Source organism: Tenrec ecaudatus, chromosome 3, assembly GCF_050624435.1.
Source record: "Tenrec ecaudatus isolate mTenEca1 chromosome 3, mTenEca1.hap1, whole genome shotgun sequence".
NCBI classification, from domain to species: domain Eukaryota; kingdom Metazoa; phylum Chordata; class Mammalia; order Afrosoricida; family Tenrecidae; genus Tenrec; species Tenrec ecaudatus.
In genome coordinates this window covers 140,151,061-140,166,992 of record NC_134532.1, presented here as the reverse complement: position 1 = coordinate 140,166,992, position 15,932 = coordinate 140,151,061, and the positions used below count along the sequence as shown (strand labels likewise).

At 47.7% G+C, this 15,932-nt stretch overlaps 1 protein-coding gene across 1 annotated transcript in view; it reads right to left on the bottom strand.

The window, feature by feature from the left end:
• The window catches only part of HPSE (heparanase), a 60,206-nt gene extending 44,857 nt beyond the window's left edge, over positions 1 to 15,349 (bottom strand). The window contains exon 1 of the mRNA XM_075544902.1: positions 15,121 to 15,349. Within this exon, the coding sequence (XP_075401017.1) occupies positions 15,121 to 15,332 (212 nt within the window). The 5' untranslated portion in view covers positions 15,333 to 15,349. The remainder of the gene's footprint in view (positions 1 to 15,120) is intronic.
• Between the last annotated feature and the right edge of the window lie 583 nt (positions 15,350 to 15,932).

Genomic DNA, 15,932 nt, shown 5'->3' with positions numbered 1-15,932 from the left:
CCAGCGCCACATACGTCTTGGAATGGCTCGACCAGTTCATTCACATGCAGATCTATTTTCAATGGAAAAATTACTCCAGGAGGACTATGGGCTAGTCAATTGCCAATACATCTGCAATCTTAGAAATCAAAGACCCGACCAAGAATGAAGATGTGAAAGATACATTTCTGTGTCACCGTCTATGAAGGGTCCCCGGTGGCAGTGTAGTGAAAGGTGGAGGCTGGAGCCTGTCATCTGCTCGGCGGAGAGAGATGTGGCCGTCTGTTCCAACAGCTTTCAGCCTTGGGAATCCTCACGGGCTCTAATGACTCAAAAGGGACTGGGTGTCTGATTATCGTTTTATGTGGACATTTTAGAAGATGTCTATGCTTATGCTCCTGAGAGAAAGAACATTTTTAAGATAGTAACTGACCAAAGGAGAGGGCTTCTGCAATAAAAACCCCAGTGATTTCTCCTCGCCATTTTTGATGGATTGGGTTGTAACTCCAGAGTCTTTCAAAGCACCAGGCCGGCTTCATGGTGACTTTCTTGGACCCTGGGTGCTTTCCCTCCTTTCCTCCCTAAGAAAATCCCAACTCGAGATGGGCAATGGGAAGGTGGATGAGGGGAGACGCGGGGCAGTGTAAGATAAGATAAAATAATTATTTATAAACTATTAAGGGAGCAGGGTAAAGGGGGGAGCGGGGAGGGAGGAGAAGGGGAAAATAAAGGAAACCGAGCTGATTCCAGGAACCCAAGTGGAAGGCGAATTTTGAGAATGACGAGTGCAATGAATGTATAAGGGTGCTTTGCTCAATTGATATATGTATAGATTGTGATGGGAGTTCTATGAGCCCCCCAAAAAAGATTTATTTAAAAAAATAAAAACAATTTTAAAAGCAAAAAATTAATAATAAGTAAAAATTTAACTTATTTTCAGTATTTTTAATATTATCTGTGAGTGAGAGAATAAAAACCATCCTCAAATTAGGTGTTAAAACTACTTTTTGCATTTTGTTCCTGAGGTTCGTTCAGGAATGTGTTAGCCAATGGAAAAATAATTCTCAAAAAATTCCTAATGAATATGCTAGAGATGTACTTCAGTGAAAATTCTTCACTTTGTGTCTAAATTATAAATATATTATTTCTTTATCAATGTTTGTAACTCAATAATTATACAAAGAATCAAAACATTATTGTCATCATTTAGCATTTATATTGGGTTATATTGTATCAAAATTACTCTTGCTTAATCGTTAATGCTGGTAGATGACTAGCCAATGTTTTTTATTGTTTTCTTTTGTTTTTTAAACTCTATGAACTTTTGAGGTTTCTATGAGACTTCCAGCAAGGAAGGTTTTCTTAATACATAATCTTTCACATCTTAATATTTATTTCCCCATAACAATGCCTTATTTCTGTAAAATAAAATTGGTATTAGCTCCCCAAATAAAAAAACAAAAAAGAAAGTCCCAACTCAGTGCCACTGAGTCAATGCCGATGCACAGCGACCCCTGTGGGTTTCTGAGCCTGGGATTGTTTATGAGAGTAGAAATCTCAGTCTTTTTCCCGAGGATCTGCTGGTGGTTTTGAACTGCCAACTATGAGGATCACAGCCCAACTTGTAACCACAACCCACCAGAACTCCTCCCCTAAGAAACTAGTACAATTTAATTTTATGATAATTGGTATAGACCTACAGGTTAACATCATAAGCTAAAATGTTTCTAGGTCCTAAAAGTTACTTTTCTTCAAATTGATAAAAGAAATGAAAATATGCTCATGAGCCCCTAAAAGTGTTCTGAGCTCTGGCACTAGAAAATGGACCACAAAGCGAGACTTCAGAAATGCCACTAGTGTGGAAGGAACTCTCTGGGCTGCAACTTCGAACAACATCAAGAACCCCAGGCAGGGTGGCGTCTGGCGTGGACCCCTCAACATCATTTGAAAATGAACATAAATGCTGACATGGAGTCAGGAAGGAAGAATTTCCAGTGTTCTACAAGCACAAATAAAAATCAACTATAGACTCATGTAATATCAACAATGAAAAGAATATATAAAAGCCAAACTCACTGCCGTCAAGTTAATGCCAACTCTTGAGGACACTGTTGAGACCCTTTAGGACACGGTAGAACTGTCCCTGTGAGTTTCAGAAACGGAAACTCTTTCTGGGAGTGGAAAGCCCCGTCTTTCTTCTGAGGAGCGGTTGGTGGTTTCACACTGCTGACCTTTCAGATCACAGCCCAACTGGTAACCACTGAGCTATATGTCGGGGAGAACCAGAGCAGGTGTGTGTGTGTGTGTGTGTGTGTGTGTGTGTGTGTGTGTGTGTGTGTGTGTGTGTCTTTTCTATTACTGTTAAGTATTTTCAAAGTTTTCCCATAGTAAGCACATTATACCATAAAGGATAGGGGATGTTGGTGATGCAGGCACAGAATTCTTGCCTTCCAAGCAATCAAAGGGCAATGGGGAGCCACAGACGGGTCTAAAGCAGCGGCATGACCTGATCAGACTTTTATTTTAGAAAGGGGTCTCAGCCTGCATGGTCTTGAACTGATCAGGCAGCCAAGAATGGAAGTGGTAGAAGTGGGACAGCTGCAGGGACGGTACTGTTGGTGGAAAGTGGAGGCCTGAGATACAGCAGCAGTGGGGGTTGACAGAGAGGACTGGAGGGATTCAAGCTTTAAGGGGTAGAAATGATTAGTTGGATACTAGGGAGGCTGCTAACTGCAAGGTCAGGTCAGCAGTTCGAAACCACCAGCCCTTCTGAAGGAGAAAGATGGGGCTTTCCATTCCCGTCAAGAGTCATGGTAATGGAAACCCACAGGGCAGTTTTATCCTGTCCTAACAGGTGGCTATGAGTCAACCTCCACTCCGTGGCAGAGAGTTTGGGTTTGGGAGTTTGGGGGGAAGAGTCAAGGATTACTTTGGGGCAGCATCAGTAACTGTGACATAGAGGACTAGGTGGTAGGCAATGCCAATGCAGTGGGAGAGGAGAGAGGAGATGCATTCAGCGTTGTAGAAGCTGAGATGCTGATGGAACACCACAAGAGGTCTTCCCATCAGGCTACTTGAGTCTGAACACAGACGATTCAACTGGCTGGGGGTAGGAGATAGACTTGAATGTCCTCGGGGCAGGACCCCTAACCCATCAGTCCTGTGAAGCAGCCCTAAAAGTGATGTCAGAAATGCCTCCGGACACCATCCCACACTGGCGCTATTCCACAGCCTTTGGCCAGACACCGAGACGAGTGCGTGCATCTTGATTGTATCTGAAGACAGATGGAGTTCAATTTGATGGGTGCTGCCAGTATTTGTAATCAACCGAGGCTGAGTCAGAGAGTGGTGCTCTCTGGGAAGTACAGGGAAAGGAGGCCATTGAGACAAAGGAGCAGTGACATCACAAGGCGTGCCCCAGGTCCCAGAGCTTGGTCCCAGGTGTAGGTATTGGTTGCGCCACCTTAGAGCATGCTCCATCACATTAGCTAGATGCTCCTGGGTGGAGCCTGGCTCATGGGGAGGCCCTGTGGGTCAGGGGAAAATCGTCCTTCATAGGGTTTTCAGTGGCTGGTTGTTCAGAAATAGAACACACAGACTGTCTACTGAGGTGCCTCTGAGTGGACTTGAACCTTCAACTCTTCATTTGGCAGCTGAGCACTCTCATGGTTTCCATCACTCTTGGGTCCTCCATGCCATCCCCCCCAAACAAACACCCAACCCCATTACTGTCAAGTCAATTCCATGGGTTACAGAGACCTGCTCCATAAAGTTTTCTTGGGTGTATTCTTGATGGAAAAGGAGCCCTGGTGGTGCAGTGGTTAATGCGTTGGGATGTGAACGACAAAGTTAGCAGTTCAAAACGACCTGCTGCTCTGAGGGAGAAAGATGGGGCTTCCCACTCCTGTAAAGAGTTATAGTCTCAGACTCCTAGCAGTTGTTCTCCCTGTCCTATGGGGTCGCGGGGAGTCAGCACCCACTCAGTGGCAGTGAGTTTGCTCTTGGTGATTTGTGTGGAGCACAGCCTAACTTGTCACCACTATGCCACCAGGGCTCCTTTGGGGTACTCTTTATGGAAGCACGCCACCAGGTCTTGCTCCAGTGGTGCCACTAGGTGAGTTTGAACTGTCGACCATTAGGCTAGTAGTTGAGCACAAAGCGTAGGATGATTCCATGTCAGATGTCAAATGGATCTTGACTCAAAGCCAAGACGACCAGAAAGATGTTTGCTTGTGCTTCCTGGACTGTGCAAAGGCATAGTGTGGACTATAATAAACTGCGGTGACCTTGAGAAGAACGGGAATTCCAGAGCACTTTATTGTGCTCATTCAGAACTTGTACCTGGACCGAGAGACAGCTGTGCAGATAGAACAGTGGAATGCTGCCTGGTTTTAAAATCAGGAAAGTTGTGTGTCAGGGCTGTATCCTCTCACCAGACTTGTTCCATCTGTATGCCGAGATAATCATCAGAGAAGCTGGTTTATCTGTAGAAGAATGTGGCATCAAGATCAGAGGAAGGCTTATTAACAACCTGCAATATGCAAATGACACAGCCTTGCTTGTTGAAAGTGAACAGGAATTAAAGCACTTGCTGATGAAGATCAAGAATTATAGCCTTCAGTACAGATTATGACTCAATGTAAAGAAAACCAAAATCCTCATAACTTGACCAGTAGGTTAATATCATGATAAATGGAGAGAAGATTGAAATTGTCAAGGAGTTTGTCTTGCTTGTATCCACAATCAATGCCCATGGATGCAACCATCCGGAGATCAAAAGATAAGTTGCATTAGGTAAACCTGCTGCACAAGACCTCTTTAGAATGTTGAAGAGCAAGGGTGTCACTTTGAGAACTAAAGTGTGTCTGACCAATGCCATGGTGTTCTCCAATGAGACACTGAATAAGGAAGACCATAGAAGAGTTGATGCAGTTGACTTGTGGTGCAGGAGAAGAAGATTGGAAGTACCAAGGACTGCTCAAAGAACAAACAAACACATATTGGAAGAAAGCCAGAGTGCTCCTTAGAGGCAAGGATGGCAAGACCTTGTTTTGTATTCTTTAGACTTATTGTCAGGAGAGACCAATACCTGGAGCAGGACATCATGTTTGGTAAAAGGTAGGCAAAGAAAAAGAGGAAGCGCCTCGGTGAGGTGGATTGGCACAGTGGCTGTATCATGGGCTCAGGCATAGGGACTGTTCTGAGGATGGCGCAGGACCATGCAGTGCTGTGGTCTGTGGTGCACAGGGTCGCCATGGGTTGGAACTGATGCGATGGCACCGAACAACAACAACATTAACAACCCTGCTCCAGATAAGACCTGGGACCTTCTCTATCTAGTTCACCTGATTCTCCCAGCACCTCGATAACTGCCTGACACAGAGCCACCCGAAACTCACTGCCATCGACTCCATGAGGACTACTCATAGTGACCCGATAGGGCAGGGTAGAATTACTTTTGTGGCTTTCTAAAGCCGGAGCTCTTTAATGGGAGTAGAAAGCCTGTCTTTCTCCCACCGAGCAGATGGTGGCTTGGGACTGCTGACCCTGCAGTTACACATCCCAACACGACCAGGACTCCCTGGCACACAGATAGTGCCCAATAATTATTTGTTAGCTGAATGAACCAAAGAGTCAATTCTGATAAAAGGGCAAGAGGGGTCAGACAGAGACTGCTCATTGAGCAAAGTTAAAACCCGATGCTCTGGCGTCTGCCAACGAAAAGGAAGTCACGTGTTTCAAAGTATTGCTATTAAGGAGCTTGGTGTTGGTCCCTTTACAGTGGTGCTTTCTCTCGCTCTGAGAATACAATTCCCTCTTTGGGGGAGGGGGGAGGGGATAAAAACAACGGATTTAGCACACGTCATAAAGACAAATTTGATCCAAAGTAGATTTTTCTCACTCACATTCAGGAAAAAAAGAAAAGGGGGAGTGGGGGGGGGGGGCGGGGGGTTGGCAGAGAACCAACACAGCAACCCGGTAACAACAGATAAAAACAACTGCAGACATTTCACTTCTGCTGCAGATTGTTGGGAGGTGGAAATATCTGCAGGCTATTTTTATTTTACCTTTTGTGCAAAAAATAAAGTTATTATTTCTAGCAGGAATGCAGGTGTGTTGGAGCATAGCAGCTGTGAGGGCCAATGGCTAAATGTTGAGGAATTTCATGAGCCAGATATTAAAATATGAGCAGTTTTCAGTTGGCCCTGGTGAGACTCAGCACAGAAACCAGCAACAACAAGTCCCAGCGAGTCCGCTGTTATACATTCGCTGGGGGCGGCACCCCGAGTCGTTACGAAGTCACAGAGGTGACAAAGACCCTTTAAGACACTGTCTGGAGCACAAGGAACACCAAGGACAGAATTTGGAGGAGCAGGGACGTTTAAGAGCAGCCAGAAAAAGAGATGGAGCTGCCAAAGAGGGATTGGGGAACCCCGGGAAATGGAGCAGACACCACCCTGGAGGGATGAGAAAGTGGCTCAAGTGTTCCACCACGCCGAATGCGGCCAACAGATCAAATGAGTGCGGCCTTGGATCTAGGCACCGAGTCAGTTGGAGAGACTTTGTTATTGACCCCATGACAGTGGCACTAGGTGTGTGGAATAAAGCAGCAATGGGTGATAAACAAACCCACCAGTGAGCGGATTCTGACCCATGATGACCCCGTGTAGTGCTTCCCATGGCCTCACCCTTCTCCCTCGGATCGGCTGGTGGGTTTGAACCTCCAACCTTGTGGCTAGCGGCCCAACACTTACTCGATGGCATCACTAGGGAGCCTAGGAATAGTAGTGATAAGGCAGGCTTTAGGGGAGGAAGGAAATAAGGCATTTACTACAGAGGCAGGCAGGCAGGGAGGCATATGAGATGGGAGAGACTAGAGGATGTTTCTCTGCTGAGAGGCAGGAGCCAGTGAGAAGGAAGACATGGAAGATGTAGGTCAGAGAAGAGAGGAGTGGCTGAGAAAAGTCCTTGAGGAGGCAGGAGGGTAGGACTAGCCTGAGCAGAGAGAAGACAGGAAGGTGGACAAAAGCATGGCATGTCTGCGGAGCGGACAGCAGGGAGACGGGGAAGTTCCTCCCTGGGGCCTTCATTTTCCTTGGAAAGCAGACATTTGGTCACCTGTTGAGTGATGGGGGTCGCGGTGGGCTCAGAGGATGACAAAGTGGAGACTGAGAACATTAGGGGAATTAAGAGTGAAGGGGTAGCACTGAGGGCTATGGACGTAAGTCTGGATCCAAGAATTTATAGTGGGACATCAGGTTCTGAGAGCTTGATACATGCTGACTACTAAGCTCAGAAAAGGAAGCAACCACATAACATAACCATAGTTTACCCGGCTGTCTTACAATATATGATCAAATAAGAGACTTTACGGCCATCATGTGGATTGCAAGGACAGATAATATCGTCAGAACAATGCAGTAGGCTGAGGATTTCAGCAGGAAGAAGGATGAGGTAGGATGTTGGGAAGAAGTTCATGTGATAAATCCGGAAGAGCAGGTCAGATATGGAAGACCCCGAAAAGGAAGCCAGTGGAATAGTGAAGATCCTTTAACAAACAATGACGTAAGAAGCCGGAGAAAAAGAACAGGGTGGATAAGGAGTTGTGCTCCAAGAATTGGGAGGTGGGGGAGAGGGGGTGTCTGAATGTAAGATTTCACCTATTAAAAAATTCTCAGTGGTGCATGATTCTAAACCAACTGGATGTCTCACAAGAGAAGAGTAAAATAAATTAGGGTGCACCTGCATGAGGGAATATTTTGTGTCATTAATAGCTATTTTTGTAACAGCATGTCACCACAGAAAAGGTGCTCACAGTACTTTGAGTGAAAAGAGCAAAGAGAACAAAGTCTCCACAATTACCTTCCCAGAATATGGAAATGTCATGTGTTTAGAGACAGAATATCAATAGAATTCTTTCAATAATCTGATGACACACTGCAAGCACTCACTGTCTATGCCAAGAAATTTGGACAAGAGCTGCCTGGCTAAGTAACCAGAAGAGATCCGTATTTGTCGCCGTTAAAAAGAAAGGTGGCTGGACAGAAGTCGAGAGTAACACTAATATCACAGGCAGGTGAAATGTAGCTGAGGACAACTCCACCATGGTTACACTAACAGGGAACTGCCAAAACTTCAAGCTGGATTCAGAAGAGGACATGAAATTAGGGTTCTCATTGTCAACGTCAGGTGAAACTTGGTTGAAAGCAGAGAATAGCAGAAAGACGTTTACTTGTGTCTAGCATGTTTATACATTTGTTGCCATCATCATTCTCTAAACATTTTCTTTCTACTTGAGCCCTTGGTATCAGCTCCTCATTTTTCCCCTCCTACTTCCCCCCAAAAAGTCCCTTGATAATTTGCAGATTATTATGATTTTGTCGTGTCTTATACTGTCTGATGTCTCCCTTCGCACACTTTTCTGTTGTCCATCCTCCAGGGAGGAGGTTATATGTAGATCCTTGTAATTGGTTCCCCTCTTCCACTCTACCCTCCCTCCATCCTCCTGGTATCGCCACTCTCATCACTGGTCCTGAGAGCTTCATCTGTCCTGGATTCCCTGTGTTTCCAGTTCCTATCTGTAGCAGTATACATCCTCTGGTCTAGCCAGATTTGTAAGGTAGAATTGGGATCATGGTAGTGGCGGGAAGGAAGCATTAAAGAACTAGAGAAAAGTTGTATGTCTCATTGTTGCTACACTGCACCCTGACTGGCTCATCTCCTCCCCACAACCCTTCTGTAAGGGGATGCCCAATTACCTATTGATGGGCTTTGGGTTCCCACTCCGCACTCCCCCTTATTCACAATGATATGATTTTTTGTTCTTTGATGTCTGATAAATGATCTCATAAACAACTCATGATCACACAGGCTGGTGTGCTTCTTCCATGTGGGCTTTGTTGCTTCTGAGCTAGATGGCTGCTTGTTTATCTTCAAGTCTTTAAGACTCCAGACACTATATCTTTTGATAGCCGGGCACTATCAGCTTTCTTCACCATATTTGCTTATGCACCCACTTTGTCTTCAGAGATCATGTCGGGAAGGTGAATATCATGGAATGCGAGTTTAACAGAACAGTGTTCTTGCATTGAGGGAGTACTTGGGTAGAGGCCCAATGTCCATCTGATACCTTAATACTATGCACATAGCTCTATTTCCCCACCCTCATATAAAAATATATTTACATATGTACATGCCTGTATTTAGACCTCTGTAAATGCCCTTTGCCTCCTAGTTCCTTTTTCTATTTCCTTTTACTTTCCTCTTGTCCTACTATCCTGCTCAGCCTTCATTTGGGTTTCAGTAATTCCTCTTGGTTACAGTGCCCTTGATCAGGTCCTACCAGGCCTCCTACACCCTCCTTGCCATCAATTTTAGATCACTTGTTGCTCCCTTGTCCCTAGGGTTGTTAACACCCACTTCCTTTCCCCCACCTGCCTCTCTCCCATGTTCCCTCCCCCCGCCCCCAGAACTGTAGGTCCTGTTGTTTTCCCCTCCAGATTGTTTATCCCATCTATCTTATCTCGATAGACCTGCAGAGATAATAACTTGCACCAAAAAAACAACCCACAAGACAGAGCAAAAGAAAGCAAAACAACAACAATAAACATCAACAAAGAAAAGCCTGTAAATAGTTCAAGGTCTGTTTGTTGACCTTTAGGAGTGTTTTCTAATTGTGTCTGATGGGGTGCCATGCCCTGGCCCCAAAGTCTATTTTTGGTATTCCCTGGGGACTACGTTGCTCTGTTCCCCTTGCTGTTCTGTTGCATGCCCTTAGTGTTTGGGGGGAAAAAAATACTGCTTGATGGGATTGAATAACGGAATGATATGATATCTGTATTAACTCCCAATAAAATGGTTTTGGGAAAAAAAGAAAGAAAAAAGCCAAGTTTCTCTTGGGCAAACTCTTACGGTTTCTGGGTCTGTAAATCTTTATGAAAGTAGAAAGCCTCATCATTCTCCCATATTTCACTTGGGGGCTTTCAACTGTGGACCTTGTGATTAGCAGTCTGACGTGAAAGCAGGTGGAAAGAATGCGGTGGGAGGAGGGTAGGGCTTGCCACATAAAGAACTGGGGGGGGGGGGCAGTGGGAGAGCTGAGAAGGAAGGAGATGGGAGCTTCAGGCTGGGAGGGAGGAGGGCACTTGGGGGAGTGGGAAGAGGGGTCAAAAAACTGTGAGTATTTGGCCTGGGATTTTTCTCAGTTCATTTCTCTTTCGCTGTGGTTATTTGTGTTAGCAACAGACCCTTGAAAGGCCTGTGGTTCTTTCCAAAGGAGCTCCGGTGGCATAGTAGGTTATGCATTGGGCTGCTATCCCCAAGGTTGACAGTTCAAAACCACCACCACTCACTCCATGGAAGAAAGATGAAGCCTTCTACTCTCCTAAGGATTTACAGTCTTGGGCAACCACAGAGGTAGTTCTGCTGTGCCCTATGGGTCACTGTGAGCTGCAATCGACTCAATGGCAGTGAGCGTGGGTTTGGATTGGTGGCCCTTTCCACTATTGACCATTAGAATGCGCTTTTAACATGGGTAATCCCTCCCCCCAAATCAAAAGCAACTTTGTCAATGAAGATGCAGAACTCCGATGATTTAAAGTTATTAATCAATAGTTCCTGAATTGGCAAAAAGGGATGAATTTTGCTGAAGAACAAGCTGTACACTGTTGTGAAGAGCAAGCACAAGGGCATTGTTATTCGGCTCCTGCTCTTAAACATGACCTTTGCTCTGTCGTCATGTGTTCCCTACCCCTGACTCAGTGTGGCAGGTTCTCACCTCATGCTGTCTTCACTGAGCAATAGAGTGGCACTGTCCCCTGTGGGAACCACTAGTGCATGAGGCTACTGAGTCCTTGAAATGTGACTAGTCTGAATCGGAAGCAGCAGTCAAGAAATCAGATGACTCATCATGGGGCGAATCTGCTGCCCAAGACCTCTTGAAAGCATTAAAAAAAGAGAGATGTCCCTTTGAGGAATAAGGTGCATCTGCCCCAAGCAACGGTATTTTCAATCCCCTCATATGCATGTGAAAGAGAGACAATGAATAAGGAAAACTGCAGAAGCACAGATGCATTTGAACCAAGGTGTTGGTGAAGGAATGAATGTGCTATGGATTGCCAGGGGGACAAGCAAAACTGTCTTGGAAGAGGTACAGCCAGAATACTCCTAAACAGCGAGGTGACAAGACTATGCATGTGCTTTGGATGTGTTATCAGGAGGGACCAGTCCCTGGAGAAGGACATCATGCCTGGTGAAGTAGAGGGTGAGTGAAAAAGAGGAAGACCTTCATGAGATGGATTGGCCCAGTGGCTACCACAGTGGGGTTAAACACAACAATTATGAGGGCAGCGCAGGACCAGGCCTGTTTTATTCTCGGGTGCAGAGTCTCTCTGAGTTAGAGCTAATTCAGTGGCACCTAACAACCTAAGTGTAAAACACTAGGTTTCAAAGATTTGGGGCTGGAGGCAGTAGGGGGAGGGGGTGAGAGTAGCTTTCTCTATCTCATACACTTTTTTTATAATTGATCATACATTGCAATGATATAGTGATATTTTGTAAAAATGAAAACAAACCAAAAAACTCACTGCTATCAATTCTGACCCATAGTGACCCTATAGGACAGGGTACAACTCTGTGGGTTTCCAAAAGTGTCCTGTGGATAGCTCTTTACGGGAGTAGAAAGCCTCAACTTTGTCCCAAAGAGCAGCTGGTGGTTTTGAACTACTGACCTTAGAGTTAGCAGCCCAATGTTTAACCCACTACGCCACTATATATTAAACTATCGTATTAAAACTAACTCCCCTTTTCTCTGTATTTTTTAAACTTTGGGTATTAGAAAATGTAAAGTCACTTATGTGACTCATGGGGTGCACATGGTATTTCTGTTGGGCAGCTCTGCTGTGCAAACTCCCAACATATCTTTGGGGCTCTGCCGATAGTTTTAGGGCGCGCTTTGATTAGTTTGTTGATTAGTGACCTCTGGGAGGAGGGCAAGTTGGTGATTATTTCCAGTCTTCCATTTTTCTATCATTGCTGCAACCAGCTTTGTGTATTTTGTTTCCTAGATGCAAATGTGACAAAACCTGTTTGCTATGTGGGAAGGCAGAATCTTGCCATCTGATTAAATCTACTTAGGCCTCCTTTGAAGTGGCTTGGAGGTTTAGGCCGGGATTCCTTCTTACCAGCACTTCTCTTCATTGTGTTATCCTCTCAACTTGTCTCCAGAAAACCATTCTCTACCAGACCCTATGCCATTTTCTTTGACAATTACATACATTAAATGTTGAACTGGCTAATGATGGGATATGTACATGACAATATTTTAAAGCCCTGGTCTGAAGTATTCATTGCTGAGTGGATAACTTGCTTTGTTTTCTTTCTGTGTACTGTTTTCTCTGGCCTCGGCCTGTCCGGCTTCAAACTCTGGACCCTGCATTTATTGGCTGGAGGACCACGAGCAAGTCATTCAGTTTTCCTGAGCCTCAGATTCTTCATGATTAAAATGGGGTTAATGCCAGTTCTCCCTTCCTTGTTGGGTGACAAAGATTACCTTTGGGGTGCTTACTAAGGGGTCTTGCTAACGACAGGGGTTTGCTAAATGCCATCAGTTTTAACTGTTTTCTCCTTCTTATTTCAGATCTCAACGCCCTCACATCTAAAGGGCCGCTCAAATATCTCCACCTCAGAGGGACTGTAAGGAAAAGGGCCCCGTTTTATTCTTGCTACTGCGGACATACGCTATCTTCTCAGAGAAAGTTAAATCTGGTGTCTTCTACTCTGGGCATAAAGCTAACCACACTGGGGAGACAGCGCCTTAGCCCAGAATCTGGAAGCCTGCTCTGCGATGAGGCAGGGAGCTCCTGGGCTCTCAGAGCTGCTGGCCTGCAGGTGTCAGGCGAACATGTGGAAGAGCTTTCGGAGGCCTCTGAGGGAGCTACTGTCAGCCTCCAAAACCAAATTCACTGCCATGGAGTTGATACTGACTCACAGCCACTCCCGCTTTGGGTTTCCAAGCCTGTAACTATGCCTGGGAGTAGAAAGCCTAGTCTTTCTCCCCAAGAGCAGCTTCCGGATTCAAACTGTGGACCATGAGGATTGCAGCCCAACTCGTAACCACTACCCCAAGGACCCAGGTGACGCTGTGGCTTAGACAATGAGCTGCGGGCCAAACTTCCCTAAGGATTTTCAATCTCGGGAAACCGTCTTGACTATGAACCAGAACCGACTGGACAGCAGTGGGGTGTTTGTTCGGTGTACTGTAACGCAGATAATCTAGTTGCTCTCCTCTCTTGGTTTTTCATTATCCTCCAGTCTTTAAAACATAAAAAGAGTGGATTAGGGAATCAAGAAGGAAAGGAAGCGCTTCCAGATATTAAGAGGCTGGATTAGGAAGAGCAAATTAAATTGCGGAGGGGTGTGTGTTTGGAGCCGGGAGTGCTAGCCAATCCTTGAACTTGACTACACAGTGATGGGCCTAGTGGGATTTCTTCAGAAAGGAATCCCTAACTGGTCTTCCCCTGGAGGGAGGAGTGGAGGGAGTACACCCCCTGCCCTGGCGGCATGGTGGCTATGCTTGGGCTGAGGACCACCAATCAAGAAAACTGCCAGGGGCTCCTATAAAGAGTTCCAGCCTCAGAAACTCACAGGGGCAGTTCTACCTTCCCTGTGGGGCTGATTGTGAGTCAGCGTTGACTCTCCAGCAGTAAACTTTATAGCAGAAGAGGGCCCCCCACATTTCAGAAAGGGGGCATTACTGAATCCCTCTGTGTGCCTAAAGCCCACCTTGTTCTTCACCCTCTCACTGCCACTACACCCCACCCCCACCTCCTGTACCACACCCCATCCCTACCCAACCCCCACCCCCACTCCCACCCCTAGCAGTCCTCCCAAGTCCTCCACCACTAAGCAAGGCTAGCAGTCCGCAGCTCTGACCGGCACTTCTCTTGAGCAATTTCCCAGTGCCTCTGCTTGTTATGGTCTGGTATCAGCTTGCCACCCCTTCGTGAAGAATCAGACTCCACCAAGAAATGTGCCCGCCAAGGCCATGAGGCACAGAGATCTGGTGACTTGTCAGTAAACTCCCACCACAGCCCAGAGATCCGCCAAGGGCTTCGTTTGAACATTTAAACCTGAAGATTTACTCTGTCCAACGCTGTGTGAAATACTTCCTAGCCTGGTAGCAATTGTGTTGCCTTCTACCCAGGAAGGAATGGAGGTTGGGAGTTGCCTGTGAAAACCAGATCAGTCCCCTTTGGCAAAGTTGAGAAATCAACGGAGCCAAAGGTGAGGACTTCCCAGCGCGTCGTCGCCCGGCCTGCCTGCGTTGTTTGCAGACTCCCCCACAGAAATGAGCGATGGTACCAGAGGTGTGCGCACAGGATTCTTCGCAGTTTTTGAGCTGACTGAGAGAAGTCGGCCTCTGGAGGCGCCCCCGAGTTTGGGTCCGCCGACGCTCATTCGGTAGGGGGTCCTGTAACCTGACACCGAGCTCTTCCCTCCCCAGATGAAGGGGGACATGGCAGTCTTATCTGGAAAACTATCTTTTTTATATAAGCCACTTACTGCAATAGTCTCCTGCAAAAAAACTCATAGGGACCCTGTAGGGGGACACCTGGTTTTCCGAGGTTTTCTTTCTAGGCACCGAAAATCTCTTTCTCCTGCGGGGCGGCAGGTCATTGCCAAGTGCTGGCCCTTCGGGGAGCAGACAAACGCTTAACCACTACGCCACCGGAGCTTTTACCAGTCTCCTGGGTTTTGTGATTTGCTATGTAGACCTTCACATTGCATTTTAAAGCGAAGGAATCACGCTGACTGGTCTGCTCCGCGGACTTTGATGTTGTGACTTCTTCCTAGGCACGCCCCGTCCTTTCCTGAGGAAGCCAATCCAAGCTTTCCCAGGTGCGTTCGGTGGCGTCCCCTTCTCGCCCAGCCCTGGTTACGTGCTCAGTCATTTCTTGCTCTGGACTGAAGGAAGGATGGACGTGAGTAAGGTTTGGGCGAGCGAGCGAGACTGATTGATTGCTTGACTGACGGGAGGTGCCCCGGACGTGTGTGAAGTTATTTCAGCTCGAGGAGCCGAGAGTGGCTGGCAGGAGCGCCCTGGCGAGGGGACAGGGACCGCGGACCCCGGGGGGCGCTTACCCCAGGAAGGTGAGGAAGCGCGGGTCGGTGGCCAGGTTGGCATCGATGGTGAAGGACAGGAAGGCGGGGCTCAGCAGGTGCCGCGGCCGCTGGATGGAGAAGTCCAGCTCCACGACGTCCTCCGCGGGCGCCGGGGCGCCCGGGCAGCGGGGTGCGAGCGGCGCCAGGAGCAGCAGCGGCAGCAGCAGCCCGGGCTCGCAGCGCGGCAGCATCGTGTCCACCTGGCGGTCCCACCGGCGAGTGGCCGCCCGACCGGCGGGACCTGGCGTACTTCCTCCCGCCTCACCCCCGCCCCCCGCCCGCTGCCCCGCCCCCCCGCCCGCCGCCCCGCCCCCTCTACTGCCCGGCGCGCCCTCTCTCGGCGGTGCCTCCCACTTCCGCGCTCGCCCGCTTTCTCCTCGCTGGCGGGCGCCCACTTATGAAAGCACCCACACCCTTCAGAAGGATGCCGGTCAGGCCGGGATCCTCGCGCCCAGGAAGACTGGGAGGGAGCGCCCGGGCAGCAGCGCGGGCATCCGGGGTCGCCCTCCCGATGCACTATGCCCTTCGCGGTGCGGCGCACGGTGCACTGGGGAACACCGGCGCCCCCTCTGCCAGCCCCTCCAGGTGGCACCCCTCTCCTGCCCCTCAGCGAATGCCTCTTCTACCCTTGCACAAGCGTGCCTTCCCTTCTGCTTGGGTTAGAAAACATGAACTTATCACCGGGTCCGCCCAGACCTGTTTGACCCTGTGTCTGGTGGCCAACGAGTTGTGTTCCGGGCATCTTGCTGTTGCCTGCAACGGCTAACTTACAGCTAGAAAGCGATCCAGCC